A 25,813-nucleotide genomic window follows, 5' to 3' on the forward strand; every position below is an offset into this window, starting at 1 on the left:
ATACTGATCTTCTGGATCCTGCTTTAAATAAACAGCAAAGCTACAGGAGCATAAAAATAAAGACTTGGTTCCTGCTTCAAAGGAGAATAGCCTAGTCAGGGAAGAAAATATCTATTCAAGTAATACGAGGGAGTGACCGCCAGGGGCAGCCTTGACCTCTGGGTTCCAAACTGGGAACTCTGTAGTGTCTGTCCCCTGTATGAGAACCCTGGGGACCACATGGTGTCTGACTGCAGTGGAAAGAAACCACACTCCTTAGCTCATCACTTAAGGTCCTTCGTGGCCAGAACTCAATCAATTTCTCCAGCACCACCAGCTCTCTGTTTGCCCAAAAGGTCCTCCCACGTAGCTGCCTCTGAACTTTCTACCATTCCCCAAACGTGCCATCCTTTTGGTCCTTTGCATGTGCTCTTCCCATGTTCTCATACTCCCAAAGCTCAAAAGTCACTTCCCATGTGATGCTCTCCCTGACTCCCCGGGCAGAGTTGGGGCGCTCTTTCCTGGGCTCCCGTTGCATTTAGGACACCCCTGCTGTGCTATGTCTCTCTCAGGCCATGTGTCTCCTGCCCTGGGCCAGGACCTTGCTGGAGAGACAGACTCTGTTGTTCATGTTTGTTTATTCCAAGGCAGGGCACGGAGAGCACGGTCCATAAACATTTCTGGGGAGAATGAATGGCGTGGAGAAATGGCTGGATAACGTAGGCTTTTAAAGTGTATTCCAAATGTTATGACAGAAATAGCTCTTGAATTGAGGTGTGACCTTACAGAGATGACTTAGCATCTCTGGATCGCAAGGGCATCGTCTGTGAAGTAAGTGAATGGGGCTGAATGATCCTGAAAACAGCCTCAAACTCCTATACCCTGAGTCTCAGAATAGAGGAGTTTTAGAAGTTTATGGAAACTATTCCGCTTCAGGCAAGCCCTGGGGAGTTTCAGAGTTTTCACTAGTTAGAATTCTATAAGCCATACTTTCTCCCCCAGAGTTCCCTCTAGATTCTTTGGAGTTTGTCGTGTCACTAGTGATCAAAATGAAAGAAGAAAAAAGTCATGAGAAGAAACTCCACGGGCAAGATTCTCACAAAGGCTCACTCTCAAAGAATCCTTGTTGAAGAAGCAAAAGAATGATAAGAAGGGAAGGGGCTGGAAATAAAAGAGCAGTGAGAAAGGGAAAGGCTGGCATCTACTATGAATAAATGCAGGACTCATTCAACACTGAGCTCGTCATAATCAACTTCCCATTGATTCTTAAAAATAAAGACTAGATCCCTGTTCATTTAAAATCACTAACTATCCAAACTTTAAAGTTTTTGGTTTGAGTCACAATCTTAAAAAATGATCTGTCACATATATTTTTAGATTTGATTTTTTTTTTCCAGAATGCAAAGGAGCTGACAAACTCTTGCCTTCCAGCTTTCCGTCAGAGAACGAAGACTGAGACCAACATCTGAGGCCAAAGAATGTTGTAAGCCTGCTGGCAACTCCTTCTGAAAGGCTATCACAGAAGTGCCAGCCAGCCCCCTCCTCTGTGTCTTCCATCACCTGCAGTCTGGCTACAAGGAGGGACTGAGCCCCTACATGGGTTGCACCTCCATACCACGCTCCAACTTCGATTGCAAAATGGTTTGTCCTGGTGTTTATAAAATAAACCAACCACACACAGCACCACATCCGATTCGTTTTCCATCAGCACTTCCAAAAATCTTTGGCTGAGCAGAGAGGCAAATTTTACCCCAAAGAATTTTGGGGGGAAGTTAGAATGTCAAAACATTCACTAGTATTTCAGAGGACAAAACTCAAATTGGAAAATCTCAGATTCCAGGAGGGTCTCATTTTTCTTACACAGAACTAGACCCAAACAAGGAATAAGAGATACGATGAAAAAGATGGTGAATCTTACTCTATATGGCACTTTTAATTTCTAAAATGTGGATATTTGACTGACACTGCGTGGACCATCAAGAGTTGACATTGCTGGGATTTCCCTGGTAGTACAGTGGTTGGGAATCCACCTGCCGATGCAGGGGACACGGGTTCGAGCCCTGGTCCGGGAAGATCCCACATGCCGCGGAGCAACTAAGCCCGTGCGTCACAACTACTGAGCCTGCGCTCTAGAGCCCACGAGCCACAACTACTGAAGCCCACACGCCGCAACTACTGAAGCCCGTGTGCCTAGAGCCCGTGCTCCGCAACAAGAGAAGCCACCGCAATGAGAAGCCCGCGCTCCGCAACAAAGAGTAGCCCCCGCTCGCCGCAACTAGAGAAAACCCACGCGCAGCAACGAAGACCCAACACAGCCAAAAATAAATAAATTAATTAATTAATTAAAAGTAAAAGAGTTGACATTGCTTACTTTTCACACTGAAGTCAGGTCCCCACCAGCTGCCTCTGCTCATCACTCTACAGGGCCCTCCCAGGTTCACTGTCCCACAGTCTCAGGACCAGCCCCACCGGTACATTTCTCTCCACTTTCCCTATTCTGCATAACAAGAAGTCAGCTTGGCTGTGCAAACCTGATAGCTGACAGCAAGTGTGGAAATAAAGAAATACCAACCAAATGAGAACACACAAAGGCTATTAATTTAGAGCTCGCTATAGCAAGACAGTCTGTGGCCATCACTTGCGTTTGGCAGACACTCAAAGGCAAGCAGAGGGATGGGAAGGCTTCTGGTGCCCTGATCAGAGGCCCCTGGCATGGGGCAGCCATAGGTGGAAACCTCAAAGCAGGGATCTTATGTGATTCATGAGGATGCATATTTATCTTTTCTTGATTGGTCCTCAGTTGGAAGCAGGGATAAAGATTAGGGAAGCCCATGAGCTAACAAGGCGGTCTGTGATGAGAGTTTCATGGGCAGCCAATTATACTGAGGATGTGTGGGATCAGAATAATGCAGCCTGCTGGGAGACTGTCATTTGCAGAATTAAAGGCAATGCAGTCGTTGCTAAAGGGTTTAGTTTGGATGGGAGATGTAACCTTCCAGCCATACTTCTGTCATCTGAATCTGATGGGTTGCTTTTGTGTGTTTCAGGTTGTTTTAAGTTTTCTTTTCCGTTTTGTAAGCAGCCATTGCTCGTATGTTAAAACACCTAAGAGAAATGGCAATCTCTTTGCCATAAAATATGGATGACAGTTAAAAAAAAAAAAAAGGATAAGGGAAGCCGTCAGTCGTTAACAAAGGTCTGGCCATTTGGGGCTGATTGTTTCAGAAGTTATTGTTTAGCTTCTTAGATTGTTACTAGAGATAGCAGTCTAACTTCCTACAAGTTTTAGAGCAGGCTGGCTTCCTGAGCTGTTCATTGTAGATGGGGGGTTGGTTTCCCAGGCAGCTTGCTGCAGGCTGTGGGTCAGAGTTCTGTCTTTATATGTGCTTGTTTGTTTGTATTTTCATTCCCTCACAAGGAAACCATGCAGTTGGTGATTGATTCCAGCAACAAAGTTTTCTCCCAAACTCTCCCAAACCTCGAATTTAGCAGCTTATCCCTCTTATCTTAGGGTAAAAAAAAATTCATCCATCAAAAAGATAAACTTTGTCCACTACTATGAAAAAATTCATTTTTAACTGGTTATTCAGAAGACCTGCATTCTAGACCATGAAGATAATATCTCTCTGCTGAAAGGCCCTCCTCTTTTCCTTCCTCTCACATTATATAACCACGCTGTTCTGAGTTTGAGATTCTGACAGCACCAGGCCATGCACGAAGTCCACAGGCAGAAGAGAGTTTTTTGGACTGTATGTGCACACATGCCTCTTTAGGATAACCAAGAACTGACATATTCCAGTAGAAGTAGGCAAATCCCTCCTGCCATTAAACACATTCTACTTGATTCAAGTCTCAGGAGAGGCAAAAGTGACTATTTTTACCTTTTCCTCTCAGCCCATCTGTCATAGGTAAAACATTATTTCTTTTTTCTTTTTTTTTTTTTTACTCAAAGGTTACAATGTTAACCCTCAAATTCTCTTTCTGCTCTCTTTAGATTCTCTAAGCTTAGGGTCTTCCTCTGATGAGAAAAGAAAGATTACGGTGAGTTAATTTTCTAACTTGGTAAGAGGGAGCATTCTGCCCAGGCCAGGAGGCAGAGGACACACAGCCCAGGGGTCTTCCTACCGGCAGGTTGTCTGTGCAGCTGAAACTGTCCGTGAGCAGAAACAGGCCAAAAGCTTCAGTGACATACTTGGTCACCATCCTCCTCTTCTTATCCAAGAGCCTTCTCCTGATATATTCTCTTAACTTGGGGATTTCTGGAATTCACAGGCAGCACAAACAATTTGAAAAGGCCAGAGCTGGTGGGAAATAGAATTCTTAAACATTAACAGATCACGCTGGCTGTCTGAATTAACTTCCGCTGAGGTCCTATGCGGGTGGGTTGCTCACTAAACCAACCTATCTGTTTTCCCCAGTCTAGGATCAGCAGCTATGCATGGTGCTAATTTTATTCAGTGGTAGAGAACAAACTCTGTGGAAAAGTTCAGGCTGGGTAAGAAAACGGGCACTTCCCTCTGGACGGTAGTTACCTGGATAGTATATAGAACCCGGGGCTCACATTTCTAGACCCTCAGTCATTTGGTCCCGCTAGACTTTTCTATCTATATCAAATAACCATTAACATCAAAATAGCGCATGCTTGCTGTAGAAAGGGTAGGACCTCTGACAAGTGCAATTCCAGATTAGACACGTATCTTAGTCCGAATCCTCTGTTAGTCGGAAGATAATAGATGTCAAGCTACTTTCCCCCCATTATCCCTATAAGTGGAAATGTTTCTATATTATTCCTTGCCTGTGCCATACTGATTATTTCTTTGATATCCTTGTTTAAGCAGTTCCCCATTTCTGGCAACTTTTCACATCTTCTGCTCCTTAATCGCCTTTGACGCTCATCCGTGTCTAGTGACATATAGGCCCATTTTAAACCATTTTCAGCTGAGATCAAGGTCAAGCTCGGATCCTGCCTCCTCACCCAGCTTTCCTTCAGTAATCCGGTCACACAGGTCCTGGGTTCTCTGAATTTCTGCTGTACTCAGAGCACCATAGAACTAGCCTCATTTTTACTTTGATTTTTGCACGTGGCTTAGTATAGTAAGTCCCCTACTTACGAACCTTCACGCTGCAAACTTTCAAAGATGCAAACGTGCATCTGGTTCCAGCAAGGAACCAGAACCTGCGCCATCAACGTCAGGCGTGAGTGACATTGCAGCCTACCCTCCCTCTCCTATCGCTGACCATCCTTCAGCTCTACCATGTCCCACCTCCTCCCCCTCCTCCAGTCAGTAACTCTTCTTGCCTGTTCCCTCCATGCCAGCCCCTGGATGCCAGCTGTTGTTCTGTACTACTGTACTTTCCAAGGTACTGGACTGTAAGATTAAATGTTTTCTTTATTTTTTGTGTTTGTTTTTTATGTATTATTTGTGTGAAAAGTATTATAAACCTATGACAATATAGTACTATATAGCCAATTGTGTTAGTTGGGTACCTAGGCTAATTTTATGGGACTTACGAACAAACTGGACTTACGAACGCGCTCTCGGAATGGAACTCATTCGTGTGTAGGGGACTTACTATATTAGCTCTTCATGTAAATTTCAAGTTCTCTGAAGAAAGCAGCCATGTTCTCTAACCCCACCCCACCCCCAAAGAAAAAGCATGCCATGGATGCTTTTTCTACCTGTCCCTGGGTGAGCAAGGACTCTCAAGGCAAACACTAAGGAAATGGCAACTCGTCGTAAGATTTGGAGGAGAAAGGAATTGTGGTCTCAGGCACCACAACAATGCAGAGACAAACACGCATATAGCTGCTCATAGGTATAGAAACTGTGGTAAACTAGAAGTGCGACACAGAAAGTTCTAGAATGGGAAATTCAGAGTGCCAAGCTTAATCCTGAGAATTGGAGTGATTGAGATGAAAAAATATATATGTATAAATTACCGGTTTCCTCCTCGGTGAGGAGAGCCTGCTGCCAGTACTCCTGGGCGCTGACCGTGTACACCAGCTCTGAGTCTTCCAGAACCCTGGAGTCAGTTGGCAGCTTCCTCTGAAGTGAGAGAGGCACACAGAGAACAGAATAACTCAACCGCCGCAAAGGCAACCATGCACATGCTCCACAAGAGCCTCCAGCAAACTTGAGCTCATTCGCTTTCAGTTCTGCACAAGCCCTGTAAGGAACAAGTGTCAAATGTTCCCATCTGTCCGCCTTACAAGGTCAGAGGTTGTGAGGACACTGTTGCAGAGATTCTCTTGGGAGTTAAAAAAAAATAGCAATTCTAGAAGGAAATATATAGAGAAAATAGTTCAACCATGTATTTAACTTTAAAAAACTAAAGATAGAGTTACCATAGGATCCAGCAATCCCACTCCTGGGCATATATCTGGAGAAAACTGTAATTCCAAAAGATACATGCACACCTATGTTCATAGCAGCACTATTTACAACAGCCAAGACATGGAAGCAACCTAAATGTCCATCGACAGATGAATGGTTAAAGAATATGTGGTATATATACAATGGAATACTACTCAGCCATAAAAAAGAATGAAATAATGCCATTTGCAGCAACATGGATGGACTTGGAGGGCCTTATGCTACGTGAAATAAGTCAGGCAGTGAAAAACAAATACCATATGATATCATTTATTTGTGAAATTTTAAAAAAATGATACAAATGAACTTATTTACGAAACATAAATAGACTCACAGACATAGAATACAGACTTACGGTTACCAAAGGGGATAGTGGGGGGGGATAAATTAGGAGTTTGAGACTAACATATACACATTGCTATATATAAAATAGGTAAACAACAAGGACCTACTGTATAGCACAGGGAACTATAGTCAATATCTTGTAATAACCTATAAAGGAAAAGAATCTGAAAAAGATTAGATAGATAGATAGATATAGATATTATAACTGAATCACTTTGCTGTACACTTGAAACTAACACATCATAAATTAAGTACACCTCAATTTTTTAAAAAGCTATATTTAAATGTTCAGAGGCGGGAAAGTACCAGGGTCCATTTTGGAAAAATAAGCACAGCCCTGACAAAGGCAGTGATGGGCAGGAGCCAGCTTGGACCAGCTCCTGAGCATCCACCATACACAGCTCCTCCCAGCTCCCCCCTCAGCACCAGCACATCGGTAGCTTGAAACTGGCAAGGGAACATTTACACCACAGGAATCGGCAAATGGTACACATTGGGCCTTTTTTGTTTTCTAAACAGAGAGCTGACTGTTAAAACATGTATCAACGTATCAGCACAACACAACACTGGGCAAAGGTCCTATAAAAGTGCAAGTTTCTTAACTGGGTGGTTAGTCATCCTACACATTTAAATGCAGAGTAATGTTTAAGCAAATGATGGTTTTAAATGTCAAGGAATTAAGAATCATATGAGAAATTTTTTATGATTAGAAAAACATCACCACAGAGAAGTCATACTAGAATGACACATAAATGATGTTTCATAATCCTTCATTCTTCTCACTTAAAAGAGAAAAGCCGTAAAGAGTATGCATGTGTATGCATGGGTATATGGGGGCGGTAGAACACAGTAGGGAGTTGTCAACCTTCTTCTGATGCAAAGATATAAAAAAGCTGAGTGAGTGGTCCACTGGGAGAGGCAAGAAGCTGCATCTCTGCAATATCTCTGCATCTCAAGTTGTGAGCCCATCTAGTCAAGGCTGGAATACAGATTGCTAGAAGCCCCACACTCTAGTCAGGACTAAAGTTGTATAAAGGAGCTGCCAAGATTATTATTTTTTCCCTGCTTGATAGAGTTTTGACTCTAGGAAAATGTTTAGGGAAAGTTGACCCCACTTTCTACTGGGAGATAAAACAATTAATTAAAAAGCAATTAAATGTTAGTAGAGTTTTGAAATAGTTGAAAGGAGTATTCCTAGATTTACCCAGGTGTTTGCATTATTTAAAATTTTGCTCTAAATTTTGTATATCTTTTCTAAAAATTATTGAAGATTCGTTTACACTTCTTGTTATTGTAATCCAAAGAAATATTTTTATAGTATCAACGGGATGGCTACAGTAGCAGGTTCCGTATTATTGTTAAAGAGAAGTAGAAACAGTTACAGTTGGAGGGTAGGATCCAAGAGCTAAGTAGATGCTCATCAGATTATCCTATAGAAAGATGAGCCACTGTTATCATTTACACACATGGTTTTTAATAACTATATATAGCATAATGTATTAAGTTTGTAAGAAGATATTGTATATAAGAAAGGAGAAAACCTGGAAGCTCAAAATAGAAGTGACACAAGATGGAAGCAGAATCAAAAAGCATATAGTAGGGCTTCCCTGGTGGCGCGGTGGTTGAGAGTCCGCCTGCCGTGCAGGGGACACGGGTTCGTGCCCCGGTCCGGGAAGATCCCACATGCCGCGGAGCAGCTAGGCCCGTGAGCCATGGCCGCTGAGCCTGCACGTCCCGAGCCTGTGCTCCGCAACGGGAGAGGCCACAACAGTGAGAGGCCCGCGTACCGAAAAAAAAAAAAAAAAAAAGCATATAGTAAAGTTGGAGTTAGATTGAAATCAGGAATATAATTTGTAGCCCCATTTTTAAAAAAATTTTATACAATTTTTAAAGGTTACTTTTCATTTACAGTTATTACAAAATATTGGCTATATTCCCCATGTTGAGCCTATCTTACACCCAATAGTTTCTACCACTCACTCTTCCACCCCTATATTGCCCCTCCCTCCCCACCACTGGTAACCTCTAGTTTGTTCTCTATATCTGTGAGTCTGCATCTTTTGTGTTATATTCAATAGTTTGTTGTATTTTTCAGATTCCATATATAAGCCATTATCATACAGTATTTATCTTTCTCTGACTTATTTCACTTAGCATAATGCCCCCCAAGTCCATCCGTGTTGCTGCAAATGGCAAAAATCTCATTCTTTTTTATGGCTGAGTAGTATTCCATTGTGTGTATGTATGTGTGTGTATATATCTCTATCTATCTATCTATTTATCTACATATATATATATACACACACATATATACACTGCAACTTCTTTATCCATTCATCTGTTGATGGAGACTTAGGTTGTTTCTAAGTCTCAGCAATTGTAAATAACGCTGCTATGAACATTGGGGTGCATGTATCTTTTTATACAAAATATTGGCTATATTCCCCATGTTGAGCCTATCTTACACCCAATAGTTTCTACCACTCACTCTTCCACCCCTATATTGCCCCTCCCTCCCCACCACTGGTAACCTCTAGTTTGTTCTCTATATCTGTGAGTCTGCATCTTTTGTGTTATATTCAATAGTTTGTTGTATTTTTCAGATTCCATATATAAGCCATTATCATACAGTATTTATCTTTCTCTGACTTATTTCACTTAGCATAATGCCCCCCAAGTCCATCCGTGTTGCTGCAAATGGCAAAAATCTCATTCTTTTTTATGGCTGAGTAGTATTCCATTGTGTGTATGTATGTGTGTGTATATATCTCTATCTATCTATCTATTTATCTACATATATATATATACACACACATATATACACTGCAACTTCTTTATTCATTCATCTGTTGATGGAGACTTAGGTTGTTTCTAAGTCTCAGCAATTGTAAATAACGCTGCTATGAACATTGGGGTGCATGTATCTTTTTGAACTAGTTGCAACCCCATTTAAAAAAAATCTATATTTTCTAGCTTTGTCATTAAAATGACTTTGCAGTGACATCACCCTGTCCACTTCTTTTACTTGTATGAATTATTTGATATGTACCCCTTGCACCCCAACTTTTATTTTTAATATTATTCTCTGCTAAAAGAAACTCAAGTTTCTTTGATAGTAATAGTTCCATGCCTTGAGGCAGGGAAAAAGAAAATGGGCCTGAATATGTTCTTGTTGCCAGAGAGGAAAGATATATTTTTTTAATGTCTGGGTAATGCTAAAAGGAACCAGCTAAAATTAAAGGCTCCCTTTGGCCAAGATGTGAACTTGAACATCAAAAAGAACACAGTAATTCTGTGAAAAGCCATGAGTTCATTATAATCCTCAAACTGAGTAAACTAATAAGGTATTATGAAATAATAAGCTCTATCTCTATCTATCTATCTCTCTATCTATCTATTTATCTATCTGTCTACAGGTCTCTGCCCTGAGTTCCCAACACAGGGCTCCTAAACCCCTTATAAATAGGGGGTTTCATTCTAACATTGAGTCTTTGGCCCCAGTTCCCAGCACAGAGCTCCCAAATCCCTTGGAATTTCTATCCCCCACCCCCATTCTCCAGAGAGGGGAGAGGAGCTGGAAATGGAGTTAATAATTGATCATGTCTATCTGATGAAGCTCCATAAAATCCCAGTAGTGTAGGGTTCGGAGAGCTTCCAGGTTGTGAGCACATCTACATACTTGGAGAGCAATGCACCCCAGTTCCATGGGGACAGAAGTTCCTGCGCTGGGGACCCTCCCAGACCTCGCCCTATGTATCTCTTCATCTGGCTGTTCATCTCTTATCATATCCTTTATTATATAGTAAACTGGTAAATGTGAGTGTTTCACTGTGAGTTCTGTGAGCTGTTCTAGCAAATAACCCAATAATGCAAGGGAGAGGAGGTCAAGGGAACCAATTTGTAGCCAAGTCAGGCAGTTGTGGGTAACCTGGGGACCTACTTCTTGAGATTCATATCTGAAGTGGGAGGCAGTCTTGTGGGACTAAATCCTTAACCTGTGGGATCTGACACTATCTCCAGGTAGACCATGTCAAACTGAGTTAAATTGTAAGGTGCCCAGCTGGTGTCAGAGAGAATTGCTTGGTGCGAAGAAAACTCCCACACGTATGGTGTCAGAAGTATGAGTGCGGTAGTCATGTGCGAGTGACGGAGAGAGGCACTGGAACAGTAGCATAGGTTTTCTTTACAGATTTGCTAAAGCAAAGGCAAAATGCTGTATAATAATCACCTCAAAAGACATGCCTGAAAAAAAAAAAAAGACGTGCCTGAGAACATCAAAACCCAGCTTTCTTTTACCTGCCACATACAATTAGTCATCCAGACCTATGGATCTGAACCCCCTATTCGTTCTTGAATGCATCTCCTCTACTCTATTTCTATGGTTACTGCCTAGTTCAGGCTCTTATCACTTTTTTTTTTTTTTGGCTACATTGGGTCTTTGTTGCTGTGCGCTGGCTTTCTCTAGTTGCGGTGAGCGGGGGCTACTCTTCGTTGCGGTGTGTGGCCTTCTCATCGCGGTGGCTTCTCTTGTTGTGGAGCACGGGCTCTAGGCATGTGGGCTTCAGTAGTTGTGGCACGCAGGCTCAGTAGTTGTGGCTCACGGGCTCTAGAACACAGGCTCAGTAGTTATAGTGCACGGGCTTAGTTGTTCGGCAGCATGTGGGATCTTCCCGGAGGGCTCTGACCCATGTCCCCTGCATTGGCAGATGGATTCTTAACCACTGCGCCATCAGGGAAGCCCTATCACTTCTTTTTTTTTCTTTTTAACACCACCTAGATTACAGAAAAAGCCTCCCAGCTGGTCTTTCTACATCCAATCTTCACCAGCCCCTCTCCCCACCATTCATTCTCCATATTCCCGAGAAAATCACCTTTCTAAGATGCATAATATTTCCAAATTGAAATCAATAAGTGTAGTCCCAGGAGCCTGAAATTTTTCTTACAATATTTTTCTTAATTTTCTTTTTTATAATTAAAAAAGTAAGCAGAGACATCTCTATGAGTGGCTACCCTATAATCAACTTCTGACTCATATTTTCTATGATCAAAATTAAATTTGCTCCAAATGAAGGTCTGCAGTACAAATAAAGGTCTCACAATAATTCAAACTGAAAAGAAGTGGTTGGAGAATGAAGGCGTTACCTAGCCATCAGAGGTGTAGGTGTGCAGACCTAAAAGAACTTGTGCCATAAGAATCAAAACCACAGTCACCCTGCAAGCTGATGTATTGTTGCCCAGACCCTATCTTGTACATACCAATTTGCCACATTTTTTAGCAATAAATATAATTGTAAATTGTGTATTGAGGTATTTCATGTTTCTGCTTCCAGAAACAATATAATTAGGTCCTCATAAAATGCATATTTCTTTAATGCCAAGAAGAACAATTAAAGAGAATAAGAACAGCTTTACTGAGTTATTGCCTCATTAAAATCAACATTCAAGAATTGCTCGGTAGAAGACTTTGGCTTGAGTATGAAGTCTGATTATTCTGAATTAGAAACAAAAGCCCTGAAATTTCTAATTCCACATTGTACGCCAGACATTTTCTGCATCAATATAATTGAAGTCAAAATACAGAAAGCAATTAAACATAGAACTGGACCTCAGGCCATGTGTTTTTACTGTTAAATCCAACACTGAAGGTTTAGTCTCAGCAAAACCATCCCTTCTATCACATTATACTAACTGTGATATAACATTTAAGTTGTTTTGTTTATATTTCATCTTCAAGTTGGTTTCAGTTTTATAGTTGCATAAGACTATTACAGGAAGGAGTTTTATGTTTGTACCTGTTTTAGTGACAGCATAATAAAAATAATTTAAGAAACAGCAAGATTCCCACAGAACAATTACTCAAGCTTGAAAAATAGAGCTCAGGGCTTTTCTCCCAACACTCCTGCGTATGCCCCTTGCTGAGCTATTCAAAACTACTTGCCTATAATTCACCAAGCGTGGCAGTTTTCTTCAACCATGTTCTTCCTTCTGTATCAAACACATTTTGTCCGACTTCTTCACCTCACTCAAGACTATTGGTTCTTTAAAATTCTGCTGAAGAGGCTGAGAAGTTTTCCCTGAACTTCTCCTCAACACCGCCTCCCCCAACGGCCCGTGTGACTGGGGCATCCTTCCTCTGTGTTCCCCCAGCCCTGCTGCATCCCTCTAGCCAAGCACACTTCAACCTGCACTGTGATCCCTGATCTTATCTGCACATAATTCTCAGTAGACCATATGCTCATTCAATCCTTCCAACAATCACAGGCAGTAGATATTATTATTCCCCCATTTTACAGATGAGAAGATGGAAGCTCAGAGAGGTACAGTGATTTGCCTAAGGTCACAAAGTAATTCATCAGCAGGACTAAGTTGTCTACTCCAAAGCCTCTGCCCTTGCTACCGCACAAGACCAAATAGGTGTTTCTCAAAATCTGAGTGGTTGAAAAGCAGAAAAATGCATAGGAGAATCTGTTAACTTACCTTTAGTTTTTCCTTGAGAACTTTATTCCTTTGTAGCTTTATCATTTCATTTCTTTCTAAAACAGCCTCCCGCTGACTTTGAATAGCTTGCTGGATTGTGAAAAGAAATAAAAACATGGCAAAGAGTCTAGGGTTATCAAGAGTGATAAAGGGATGAGATGCACATCTTGCGGGCAGCTCTTCCTCTGGCCCAGACAAATGTGCATGTGTTCGAATCATATATTACTAGTCATAAAAAGTATTATTTAAGAATAACAAGTCCAAACTCATCAAGATGTTTACATTAAATGTGTGTAACTTTTTGTCTATCGATTATATCTCAATTGAGCTTTAGAAAAGAAAGAAAAAAAAAACTAGTCCATACTTACACTTCCCACTTTTCTTTCCCTGAAATGAGAAATATAACAATTATTTATCTCGTGATGTGTCACGGCAGTCTTGACTTTCCCTGAAAGCAGCATATACTGTCATGCCTTTATGCCTCTTCCTAAGCTCTTTCTTCAGTCCAAATGCTCTGACCCACCTCCAGTGTCCATTTGAAAAAAGTATCTTAATTTCTCAATATATTGTCATCGGTGGAATTTTCTGTGACCTCACCACCTGGCCCAGTCAAAACGTAGCCCTCACTCTCCGGGGTCCCATGGTACTTTACTTGTCCCTCTCATATAACCTTTCATCCTCTTTTAAGACAGTGACCTCAGTGACTAAGAACGGTGCCTCTCTGAATCTGCTGCCCCTACCAGGGTGTTCAATAAACATTTCATAAATTCAACTGTATTATGTTCAGTTTTAGAGCTGGCATTGGAAAGGGAGCACTTGAGATACTATTCTGTGGTAGGGAGTGGGGTGAATGGAATTGCAGGGAAAAAAATAATGGAGCTGAAATTCCAACTTAGACCATGAAAGCAAGAAGTTGGGGGAAAAGTCTTAGTCTGTTTCTTCACTGAGGAATTTTTCTCTGCTTAGGTAGTTCCTGGAGACAGTAGACTCAAGTGGGGAGGATACGGCAGAGGGGGCAGGTGGAGAAGCTTTTGTTAGAGCAGAGAAATACTGGCAAGGGTAGAGCCCATGACTGTATGTCCTATGTCCCCGGAACAGACCAGTGTACACCTGCGATCCTCTGTAAAGATTAATTACAACCCCTTTCACTTTCAGAGTGCCCCAACATGGAAGATAAGTTCCAGTCCACCTAGTTACAGGGGGAACAGACATGTGCATGGAAATCAACATATATTAACATCTATTAAGCTCTAAAATGCTTACCCTTCATTATGTTTTGTTAGAGTATGACTCTAAGAATGCTTTTACTTTGGGCCAAGTTCTGAACCTTTGAGAACCTTGCTCCATATGGGTTTAAAATCTCAGGAGGAGACAAATCTGAAACAGAATCTTGACACTTCAAAGCGGTACCGGGCCAGATGGTGTTATAGCAAGTGCCCAACAGCTGTGGGCCGTCTACACTTCCCATATCTGGGGGGACAGGCAGGTCCACCACTCTGTAAAATGCCAGGAGCTGCTCTTTGCATCTCAGACACCTGAGTGGCACCCCTGGAGCTGTGTAGAGCACGGGCGTTAAGCAGCTGCTCTGGAAGATTCCCAAGACAACCTACCCAAGGGTCCTGATGTCCCAGGAAATCACCCAGACTTCTCTTTTAGCCCCAGTGGTCACTTCCCTGAGTCCAAAATGCCCATGAGTCAAAGCTCTGTTGTTACCGTAATTACAGCAGTCAGGACCCATGGAGGAAAGCCCGCATCCCTGTAAGCCCAGCACCGTACCTTAGATATTCCGGCAAGTGGAGCTTGTCGGTCTTGGTGACCACCAGGGCCATGTCCCTGCAGAACCCCCTTTGGCAGGCTTTGATGCTCTCGTTCAGAAGGTCTTCATGGGCTCTCCCTCCAGAAACTCTTTCGATGTCACTGATCAGCCAGATAACTGAACATTTATCAATGGTCTGTGAAACACGACCACAGCATGTTTAAGAGCATAAATGGTGCCTCGGTTGTAGAGCATGTGCTTCCTTAATGTACCATGTCTGTCCTCGATGCCCTGCCCCGACTCTCTCTCCAACCCCACCTCTCATCCCTCCCCACCACATTCTTTTAGGCACCAACCATAGGAGCTTCTTACACTTCCTGGGATGTAAATTGCTCATCTATCTCTTGGGGCCTTTGCCCTTGCCATGACCTCTGCTTGACATCCATTTGCCATCTGAGACTGCCAAGGGCCACCTGAGGCTAGGTTGGCCACCTCTACCTCTGCGTCCCACAGCACCTGGACTTACCTGCCACAGTACTTCTCAGGCAGAACTATTGTACACGGTCGGCACTCTATACCCCTCTCCCCCTCTTCACCCAGACTGTGAGGTACTGGGTGGGAAGGGGCTGCATCTTTCAGCTTGGAATCCACATCACCTCAAGCACAGTACTTGGCCCACAGTAGAGGCTTCAGAGATGTTTGTGGCAGTAGTCATTGATAGAATTCAAGAAATCAGACCTCCAGTTCCATATCCATCACGGGCTTGATTTACCTCAGCTGTCCTCTAGGGAAGATTATTGTTCTTCCAGAGCTAGTCCTGGTCATGATCTACCCCAAAGCTGTCACCACAGGGCATCATTTTGATGTCTGGCTGCCCCTGCATATTCAGCATACTACCACCAGGTGGCAGCAGGGAGCCAGAAACCGCGTGATTCAAGTTGCAAAGGCCAATGAACCTGAAATTGCAACCTACTCGTTGATCACATATGTATTGCTTTAGCTAATATGCAACTTTCATGTGACAAGCAATAGCGTGTTGCCTTGTGACATTTCTCTGACTGCATTGTTTCACTCATCTCACCATATAAGTGAAAAGCTGGTCCATCACCAGGACTGAGTTTGTTTATGGTTCCTCAAAACAGCACTTTATACAAAAAGCTGTGACAAGTTTGCGAGTTGCTAATGAAATCATTATTTGCTTTATACTAATGGTCCTTAACTAGTGGAGGTTCTATACCCCAGACGACGCTTGGCAATGTCTGGAGACATTTTTAACCGTTTTGACTTGAGGGGGTACATAACAGTCCCCAAGAGGCAAAGGATCAGCTTAAGGCCACCCAACTATGGGTCCTGAACTTCCTCCCCTACATGGATGGACTCACATTCGGGCAGGAAAATAAAACCAATCGCTCCCTCCCACTTCCCAAATTATAACCAATTTAGGGATGCTTCAGATCATTCCATCAGGCTGTGGAAGATGAAACTCCTCCTCTAGGGCAGGACCTCTTTCACTTTTATATTCCCCTGGTCCTGGTAAACTACAGGTGCTTAATAAATGTTTATTAAAAGAGAAGAGAACTGCAATCATAAAGGTTGCAGTGGTTAAATCTCAGGCCCTACACAAAGCTCCCGACTGCCAGGATTTGGTAAAATTAGAGTCACAGAAAACACCGGAAAAAAGCCGATCTATAAGACAAGAGCCACTGGATTTGGGAGTGGGTAGGATGGCCCCCTGCCATCGCCGCCCTCCTCCCTTCCCACAATGAGAATGGGCCTCCAAGAGGTCAGGTGACTCAGGCAGCACGGGGACGTCTGAGCTCTTAATGGTTTTAGTGTAGGGAAGGTACTGCTGGGCAGCTGGGGAGGTGGGGGCGAGGCATCGTGTTCTGCTCTCCCTGGAAGGAGGGGAGTCTCTAGTAACTTCTCATGAGAGGATATCACAAAACCACAAGCACGGAGGGGAGCTGCGACCAAGCAGAGCAGCCTGGGGGCCATCACTTCGCTTCAGCCCCACCTCCTCACAGCTCCTCTGTTCTGAGTGGCCTTTGATAAGCTGCCCAGTGTACCTGAACTGGCAGCAGCCACGGCTCCATCCTGTGAGCGAGGCCGGCCACCTCCTCAGGCTGTCGCTCCCTGGGACTGGCCTGGAACTAGAGGAGGTTGGCGATTCCACTCCCAGAGCTGAAACCCTGCAGAAACAAAGGCTCTCCCGGCCAGGCCTGAGCAGACCACCAAGGGTGAAGGATGCTGGGACTGCCTCCTCCTTAAAGAACTGTTAGGGGATGTGCTGGGGGGTGAGAGACAGAGTCTCAGCTGGGAAGGCAGGAACCTGCTCTCTGGTTCAAATTCTGCCACTCAGTAGATGTGTGGTCTTGGGCAAATGACTTCCCATCTCTGAGCCTCCATTTCCTTATCTGTAAAATCAGGGCATAGGCTGAGTATCTGTAAGCTGTTATCCTGATCTTTATTGGAAACCACAGTCACAAAGCTCCCCCGGCCCACAGTCATTCATTTAGCGCAAATCTGCTGAATTTAAAGTCTACCTATAACAGAGAAGCAGTGGGCCCGCAGTGAGTTTTTCGGCAGCCACTGCACTGATCGTGACTCACAGACACTGGCCCTCCTTCCCAGTCCCTTCTGGCTCTGGTCCTGTGCCCCGTGTTCCCTCCCACCCTGCGCTCCTGAGCTCCTTCTAAGACGCCCTTTCTTTCTCTATCACTCACCCGAGTCCCTCCTGTCCTTCGAACTTCCCCAGGAAGCATGGTATTAAAGCCCACCCCACCTTTCCCAGGCTTGGCTTCTGTGCCTCTCTCCATCCTTCCCCCACGCCCTCAGCCCTCTGGGCTCCACAAATGCTGCAAACGGTGCTCAGGGTCCCACTCCCACCTGCCTCCTCTACCTGGTGGAGGCTGAGCATCTGTATCCACTCTGAAGCCTCACCCACCTCCCAAAGGAAGTCATCACCTTGTGCTCTCATTTTTAAGTAATGGGGTTTGTTCATTAGTGTATTTCATTCCCTTCTGAACTACGAGCCTTCCAAGGGCAAGGACTTTGTCTCCGTCTGTCCAGAGCCTATCATAAAATTGAGGAGATGCTCAGTGGCTATTTGTTGAAGGAATGAGCTCTCTGGTTGGAGGTGATTTCGACTTTTGAGAGCTCATAGCTCCTCGTGCTTCTCGTACATCATTTTCTGCCACGTATTTCGTCATCTGCGTGTTTCATTTCTCCTAGTAGACTCTAAGCCCCTTGAGGGAAGGCTCTGCTTCTCAATCACATTGTTTTATTTTGTTTTCGTCTTTTTAGTTTTAAAGATAATACATGTTCAGGCAAAATATACAAACAATACAGAGGTGTCTGTAGTAAAGAGCGGTAGGAAACACAGAGGCTGCTCTTAACAGTTGGGTATGTATCTTACCGGAAGGCAGGATCTGACTTTCGCCGTGCATTTGCAAACATTACACACGCACACGCTTCTTAACATAAAAGGTCATGTTCTGTACCTGTTCATTCACTCTTCATTTTGTGTTGTTTATCGTGTAGGATATAGTAGAGGTTGACAGCAGAGAGGCTCTTGAGCCTTCTTGCATGGGTTATGAGCTATAAAATTAGCTCAGCTCTCATTATTATTAGCTATAATCTTTGCATCCTCAGTGCTTAGTACATAGTCTTACATATTGTATGTGTTTGATGAACAGAAAGCAAATTAACAAAGAGATAAATTCTTTAAAATCCCCCAGCCTCTAATCACTAGGTACAGCTCAGACTGCCCTAGCGTTTAACTCTCTGGCTGCAGACACATCTGGGGGTGGGGTGGGGGGCCCGATCGGCTTATGCTCCATTTGCTGGGAATTGAACTCCTACCTACTTTCATCTCAATGACCCCCTTCAGGCACAGCTGACTACACTAGGGATGGATACTTAATCCAGAGAGAGTTGATCCTTAGCTGGGTGGTAGTTGATCAGATTTTCCTCTGAGGAATCTGAACTAAAAGACATAGAGACTATAGTCAGACAGTGATAGGTACAGGAACAGCAGTGTCATTCAGAGACGCAGCCAAGGCGGTCCTGTTCCACAACATGGGCGCTAATGGCTAAGGGAGAAGCAGGACTCAGCTGACAGACGCACAAAGAGAAACAGGGTCGCAAGAGACCAGGCAGAGGATGAGCGAGAAAATAGCAGCTTCCAGCCTGATAGGTGGTCCTGGGGCCTGGCTGTGTCTCGTGAGATCCTTTGACAGCCTTTTGATGAAGCCTTCTTGACTTGGGATTTGCTTTAGTGAGTTTCTCTTCCCTACAGCCAAACATGGGAGCAGCCTCCCGGTTCCTTGGTGCGTGGCTATTGGCTTCTCTGCTTTGTACCCATATCTGGGCCTCCCTCTCCTGCTCTGTCCTTGTTTCCTCTGCTCACTCTTGGACGACTTTATTGCTGGCCCTGTTCATCTGTCACATACTCACGATTCCTCCCTCCCCAATCTCTCTGGCCAACCATATCCTGCCATTGCCCTGAGGCTTAGAACGTGGAAGAATTTAACTCTGATGAGCTCATAAAATCCTGTAAGCGGAAAGCAGAGCATTCTTTGCTGCTTTAGAAAGGGTGCTGGAGTTGAGGAGAGAGGGAACAAAGCCATATGAGAGAGAATCACCTTTCTCCACATCTCGTCCCTCTTGCTGTTGAAGTCGCCTGTGCCTGGAATGTCCACCAGCACAACGCCTTCTGGAATCAGCTCCGATTTGGGAAGAGTCACTTCCACCAGTTTGATCAAGGGCCAGATTTGTGTCTCAGCTGATCCTCCATCCCAACCTCTCCTCTGAGTCCGGATGTAGGGGTCCAGCTTGAGAGACAGCTCTCCTGCCTGAGGAAGAGGGACAGGTGACAGGTCACACACACCAGACATTCTCCCAGCACATCTACCCTGAATGGGCTGTGACTCAGTTTCACCGAAGGTCCACCGAGAAACGTGAAAAGCAGCACCTGGGCAACAGGCACCAGGAGGCCTCAGATCCAGCCTGGAAGGGTCTAGACTCAGAACCAGAAAGGACGCTGGAGATCAGGAAGTTCAAGTTCCTTGACTGACAGATGCAGAAAACAAAGTCAGTTAGAACAGGCTTCACTGGATAATGAGTGTATCTTCTAAATTCCATTCCAGTTCTAAAATTAATGGAAGTCATATGCAGTATTCTAAATTTGAGAGAGAGAGGATTCTTCCCACATGGTTAATATGAGCATGTTCATTACCAGAAAGCCCTGACTGTGGAAAATGGATAGTGAGATGGTGACCGTATTTTCCAGATGGAAAATTGAACTTGATCTTCAAAAAGATTTTAAAAATTTATCTTCCAAGTACCAAAAAAATATATTGACATATAGGCGTTTCCAGGATGTTTTCGTGATGGTGGGTGAGATGGGGGATCGCTCTCAGCCTGTTGTTTTTCACGAAACATATCTTGGTACAATGACATCTTCATGCCAGCTACTATGTATGGCAGCGAATCTCTATGGGATACTTCAGGGGAGAGAAGATTTGGGATGCATGGTAGTCATTGTTAATAAATATCTACAGAATGGTCCTGAAAGAAAGATAAAGTAAATTCTTAAGAGAGTTGAGATTAAGTCAGAGGATTTGTTGCAATCTGATTTAATTGCAGGGTAGGGAGTAAGAGGTTTCATCAATTCTAATCGAATCACAAGAAACTGTGAGAGAGGAAATGATAAAAGTTCTTTAAGATATTTTGATGAAAATATAAAGGAGATACAAAAAGAGCAACATAAAAGAAAAAGCATGGGCTTTCTGTAAGAAGAGGGCTCCACTCAATAAACTGGTGGAGGCGAGTCATGCTGGGAGGGAAACTCAGATTCCCTCACCCCAGCCTACAATCCCTGACCCAAACTCTGAATTTGTACCCTCATTCATGGAGATGTTAATTCTGTTCCTCTTGTTTCCATGGGTAAATTCGTAACACGGGGAAGGGATATTTCTAAATACAGAGTAGTGAAGAAATGAATATTATATTGATACCGTGGTGTAAGTTGTGTGTATTCAGATAAAGTAGCCAGTTTTATCATCATTACGTTTCTTTGGACGTGCTCGGTCTGTGTTTTAGATATTAGGAGCATAATGCGTTTTAACTATAATAGCCATTTAAATATAAGAAATGGCTACTACATTTGTTCCATGTTCTAGATATATAAGAGCTAAGTGCCTTGAAAGGTTTAATTCATTTGACTTCTAAGTATGCCTGGTCAAGTATTTCAATTTTTTTGAGAGAATCAAATATATTAAATTTGAACTATAAAAAGAAATGTTGATTAATTATGTAAGTAGCATTAACTTTGAAAGGAGGCTTTTCTATGGTAAACTTAGGAGATAATTGAACGTTCAATTTTAGAAACAGGTGTAAGTAATTGTTCTCGTTTCATACAAAAATTGCCAGATTTACAAATGGAATAACAATATATTAAAGGTGAATTTTCAGATGCAAGAAACACTAGGTTTTTAAATGTACGACATTAATAAGTTACAGATTAGTTGCCCGTGTATTCTGGTTTCATTTAAAATCGAATTTTAATTTAAATAAAATGAATATTGATCATAAAAATGAAGAGGGCATTGTTCTACTAGGTGCACATCCTGCATCCATCCTGCCCTTCGCCTGCACCAGCAGCATCCTGACTGTGTGTTTATTGGGGAAGGCAGTGGGTTGAGACTGGTCTCAGCCAATCTTGGCAAGTCTGCTTCTTGTTTTTTTCTAGACTCTCCTTCAGAGAGGCCATGTGACTCAGTCCTGAACAAGAAAGTCTACATGGAAATTTGTTGGGTGTGTTTCTAGCAAAGCTTTTACTTCCCAGTGAAAGAGGAGATGTGGTTGGTGCCACCTTTTTATCCATGTCTTCCCCCCGTGAAGCTAGCTGTGAAGTCCAGCACTTCAGTAGCAATTTTGTTACAATGAGGCAACAGATGTGGACGGTCAGGGGAACCAGAGGGATGCGGCCATGGTTGAGCCACTGAACCAACCCACAGACCCAACTGCCCCCAGACTCCTTATGTGAGAAAATGAATAAATCCCTGTTTGTTTAAGCCATTAAAAATCGGGCTTATTTTTTAAATTATTTGCCACCAAAAGCATCCTTAATTAATCTTCAAGTAACTGTAAATAGTCTTTCCTGTGAACAAAAACTCCCCATTCAGACACTAAAAATTCCCATTTGACAGCCATAAATAATGAAAAACCACTTTCTCATGGATACTTCTGATTTGGGTATCAACTTATTTCCAAAAAGAACACTGTGCCTTGCGCAAATCCCCTAAAGGGATTCAACTGTTATCCTTGAGACTCATGAAAAGATAAAGACGTCCTGAACCCACCTCTTCCGCCTTGAGGGTGATGACTCTGGAGGTGGGGATCTTTCCTTTGGGCTTTGCCCTTAGTAACTCCTCATAGCTCTTCCTTTCCACCCCGTTTCCATAAACCATTTGTAGCTTCCAAATGGCTTCCTCCACTGCATCGTCCCTGTCCCAGGCATCCTCTTCTTCTCTGCCCAGCTGCTCAGGCCTGTGCAGGAGTTTCGTCAAGTTCTTCAGCTCCTGCTTCCACTCCTGCCAAGGCAGAGTGGGGGCCAAAGTCCCCCAGGACACAGATACAGAAGACACTGACAAAGAGAGAAATCCATTGTCCCTGTGGAGGGCAGGGGGCTGCATACCCAGGAAATCTAAAATCACCTAATCCCGTCAGGGATCATCTAATCCAACTCCCTGGTTTTGTCCATGAGGAGACAGGAACCCAAAGAGGGAAACGTCCTGCCCAAAGTCCCATAAAGAGCTGAGACAGGACCCACTAGAACCCCCATCTTGTTCTGTTGGACTTTCTCATTCTGTACTGTGTTCTTTTCGTTTAACGAAGACGTGAGCTATATTTACAAGGAACATAATCTTAGTCTCTGAGAGGGGGCGGGAAGGAAAGAAAAGGAAGAAGGATGAAAGAGAAGGAAGGAGGAAGGAAAGGAGGAAGAGAGGGAGGGTGACAGGGAGGGAGGGAGGGAGGCAACACTTACCTGGTTGGAGAGCAAGTGGATTTTAGCTTCATACCACTCACAGCAGCCTGAGCTCACTTGAACGATACATGATGTACATATACTTTCTCCAGACACTGGCAGAAACATGGCTTGCTGGATGATGGCATTGATCAGGGAGCTCTTCCCAGCCCCAGTGCTTCCAAATAATCCGATGTAGATTGGGTCCAGTGATGGTTTTTCAATCAAGGCAAGAAGCCTATTTCTAGATCGATTTAAAAATGCTCATTGTCACGGTCATCGAAGCATAGTAGGGAGATCATCAGAACAGAACACAAAACAACTGAGTTCTAGGGGCTCCTCTGGTGGCACAGTGGTTGGGAGTCCGCCTGCCGACGCAGGGGACGCGGGTTCGTGCCCCGGTCCGGGAGGATCCCACGTGCCGCGGAGCGGCTGGGCCCGTGAGCCACGGCCGCTGGGCCTGCGCATCCGGAGCCTGTGCTCCACAACGGGAGAGGCCACGGCAGTGAGAGGCCCGCGTACCAAAAACAAAAACAAAAACAAAAAACAACTGAGTTCTAATCCTGGGCAAGTCACCGCATCTTTCTGAATCTCTGTTCTCTCCCTGGTCAAAGGGGAATATTCATCCCTGTTTACTATACAGAATTGTCATGAGGATCAAACGAGAATATGCACAAATACTTGGTAATAATAATCCCACACAAACTCTACAATGTCTATATAGGTGTGAGGCCTCCTTGTTTGTGTTCATGGAAATGGCATCGTCTTGATCTTAGAAATAAAGTTTATGCAAAGGTGAAGTGTTATTAGGAGCAACATGAAGAGTCTTACTGGGTGGGAGATGCGGCCTTGACACCACTCAAGTCCTTCTAGTCAGCTGGGCACAGGCCATTGAGGGCACAGGTTCAGAGTCCCACAGCCTGGGCTGGATTCCAGGCCCTTTCACTTACCAACCGTGTGACCTTGGTCAATGTCTTGGCCTCTCAGAGCCTCAATTTCTCCAAAATGGGGGTGATAATAACGGCTCCTACTTTATAGGGGTATTGGGACACTTAAACGAAATTTGATATATATAAAGTATCTAGCAGATCACCTAGCAGCAGTGACAGCTCAATGAATGGTAACTATCGGAAATAACAATAATGGCCCGTAGCTACAGAACTCGTTGGCTTTCTTTGCTCTGTTTTTAATTGAAAATTCCCTTTCATTGTTGGAGAAAAGCATCTACCACCACCTAAGGAAAGACATCCAAGTAAGATCTGATGGTAGCTGATGTCAGACTCACATGAGGTACTTGACACCATTAGGGATGCTGTCATCCAGGAACACAGACTGAATGAGTTTCTGGTAAGTGTTGCTCAAAACCCTTCTGGTCCGTGACTCCAGTTTTTCATCTGGAATCAACAGAGATGTATTAGCCGGGATGTACCTGGCAGGGATCAAGTACTTGGTCTCCACAAGAGGAATCTGCTCAATATTACAGAGAAAGTAAAAAAAAATTAAAAAAAGAAAAAGAAATGAAAAGACAATTAAACAAGAGAACAAGTTATCTGACAGAGATAATAGCTTGTGGGACAGCAATCATTGATAATGAGGGCATCCCATGAAGCCAGCCTGCTCTGAGGCTCAGTGTAACGGAAGTCACATAGGCTTCACCATGGGCTGTAGCCCTTCTAGATTCTTCTCTCCTGTGGTCATAAAAAGAAAAAAAAATGCAAGGACATCATATAAATACCCATGAAAGAACCAAAACAACCATTTTTCATTCACAGTTCTAATCAAGAAGAGATTATTTTTGTAACAAGCCTCCTATCCAGATTCTGAGAGATAAGCTGTCATATTATATTATCTCTGCAGAGACTAGGAGGCCTCCTTTTTTGGATCGGGATCATTCGGAGATGTCCCATCCTGCTTCTCAATGTAACCTTCTCTTCCTCTGAGCCTGTTAACACATTTGGAAAAGAACAGAGCCACATTAAAACAAGTGGCAGAGCCCTTTCATGACACTCACATTCCTTAAGGGTGCTTTGTTCCACAGAGGGAAACGCTCGGAACCGCTGGTCTCGATCTGACCGTCTTCTTTTTTTCATTGGTTCTTTAAAGAAATCATCATCAACTAGAGAAAAACAGAGGTTATATAAAATTATAGGTCTTGGGGGCATAGTATACGGTTGACCTTTAAACTATATGCAGATTTTTGACTTCGAAGCAGGGTGGGCGCTCTAACCCCTGCGTTGTTCAGGGGTCACTGTGTTTGCCTGACCTCTATCGATACACAAACCCAAAGAGTCTAGGAGGACCCCTGCCAGCCCTGGATGTCCGGGAGCTCATTTCAGAAGCAGCCCTGTTGGGCCATTCCTAATTCCCAGAGTCCCAGGACTCTGCATCTAGTTCCAAAACGCAGAGTCCAACATATCTCCCCAGAACATAAGTTGAAATGACATGAAAAGTTCCTGTTTGGGAATCCTGAGAAGACAAAATGGCTCGATATTCTTCACCAAGTGCCGAGAGAGTGTAAAGAGAATCCCAAGACGGCTCAGCGTGGGGTGGAGAAAGGCCCCTGGGAGATCTTTTCAAACAGGGAAATTGATTGGGAGCAGAATCAGAGGAAAGAACAGGCCACGTGACCACGGCAAATCTCTTCTTCTCCCGGAGCCTCAGTTTCTTCATCTGTAAAATGAGTCGGCTGACAAAAATATCCATATAAGTAATACAAGAGTTTTGGAGGGTGCCCTCCCAGTGGACATCCTTCAGAGGTTAAATTGGGGGGCTTTCCTCCCGCTTCCTCACTGAAAGACATTAGCAGCCACTTCCTTACATGGGTGAGAAAAAAAAAAATTGCCAAGAAGCAAA

The 25,813-nt window shown here is 43.7% G+C and overlaps 1 protein-coding gene across 1 annotated transcript in view; it reads right to left on the minus strand.

The window, feature by feature from the left end:
- NUGGC (nuclear GTPase, germinal center associated) overlaps positions 1 to 25,813 on the minus strand; it is a 46,110-nt gene that overhangs the window by 12,221 nt on the left and 8,076 nt on the right. Inside the window, exons 3-12 of the mRNA XM_024767748.1 lie at positions 24,972 to 25,076; positions 24,246 to 24,354; positions 22,982 to 23,204; positions 22,296 to 22,526; positions 19,575 to 19,784; positions 14,952 to 15,127; positions 13,544 to 13,562; positions 13,176 to 13,265; positions 5,921 to 6,026; positions 4,105 to 4,238 (exon numbers count right to left, since the gene is read on the minus strand). Of these exons, the coding sequence (XP_024623516.1) occupies positions 4,105 to 4,238; positions 5,921 to 6,026; positions 13,176 to 13,265; positions 13,544 to 13,562; positions 14,952 to 15,127; positions 19,575 to 19,784; positions 22,296 to 22,526; positions 22,982 to 23,204; positions 24,246 to 24,354; positions 24,972 to 25,076 (1,403 nt within the window). The remainder of the gene's footprint in view (positions 1 to 4,104; positions 4,239 to 5,920; positions 6,027 to 13,175; positions 13,266 to 13,543; positions 13,563 to 14,951; positions 15,128 to 19,574; positions 19,785 to 22,295; positions 22,527 to 22,981; positions 23,205 to 24,245; positions 24,355 to 24,971; positions 25,077 to 25,813) is intronic.

The sequence above is a fragment of the Neophocaena asiaeorientalis genome, unplaced genomic scaffold (assembly GCF_003031525.2).
Source record: "Neophocaena asiaeorientalis asiaeorientalis breed wild unplaced genomic scaffold, Neophocaena_asiaeorientalis_V1.1 scaffold523, whole genome shotgun sequence".
Classification (NCBI taxonomy): Eukaryota; Metazoa; Chordata; class Mammalia; order Artiodactyla; family Phocoenidae; genus Neophocaena; species Neophocaena asiaeorientalis.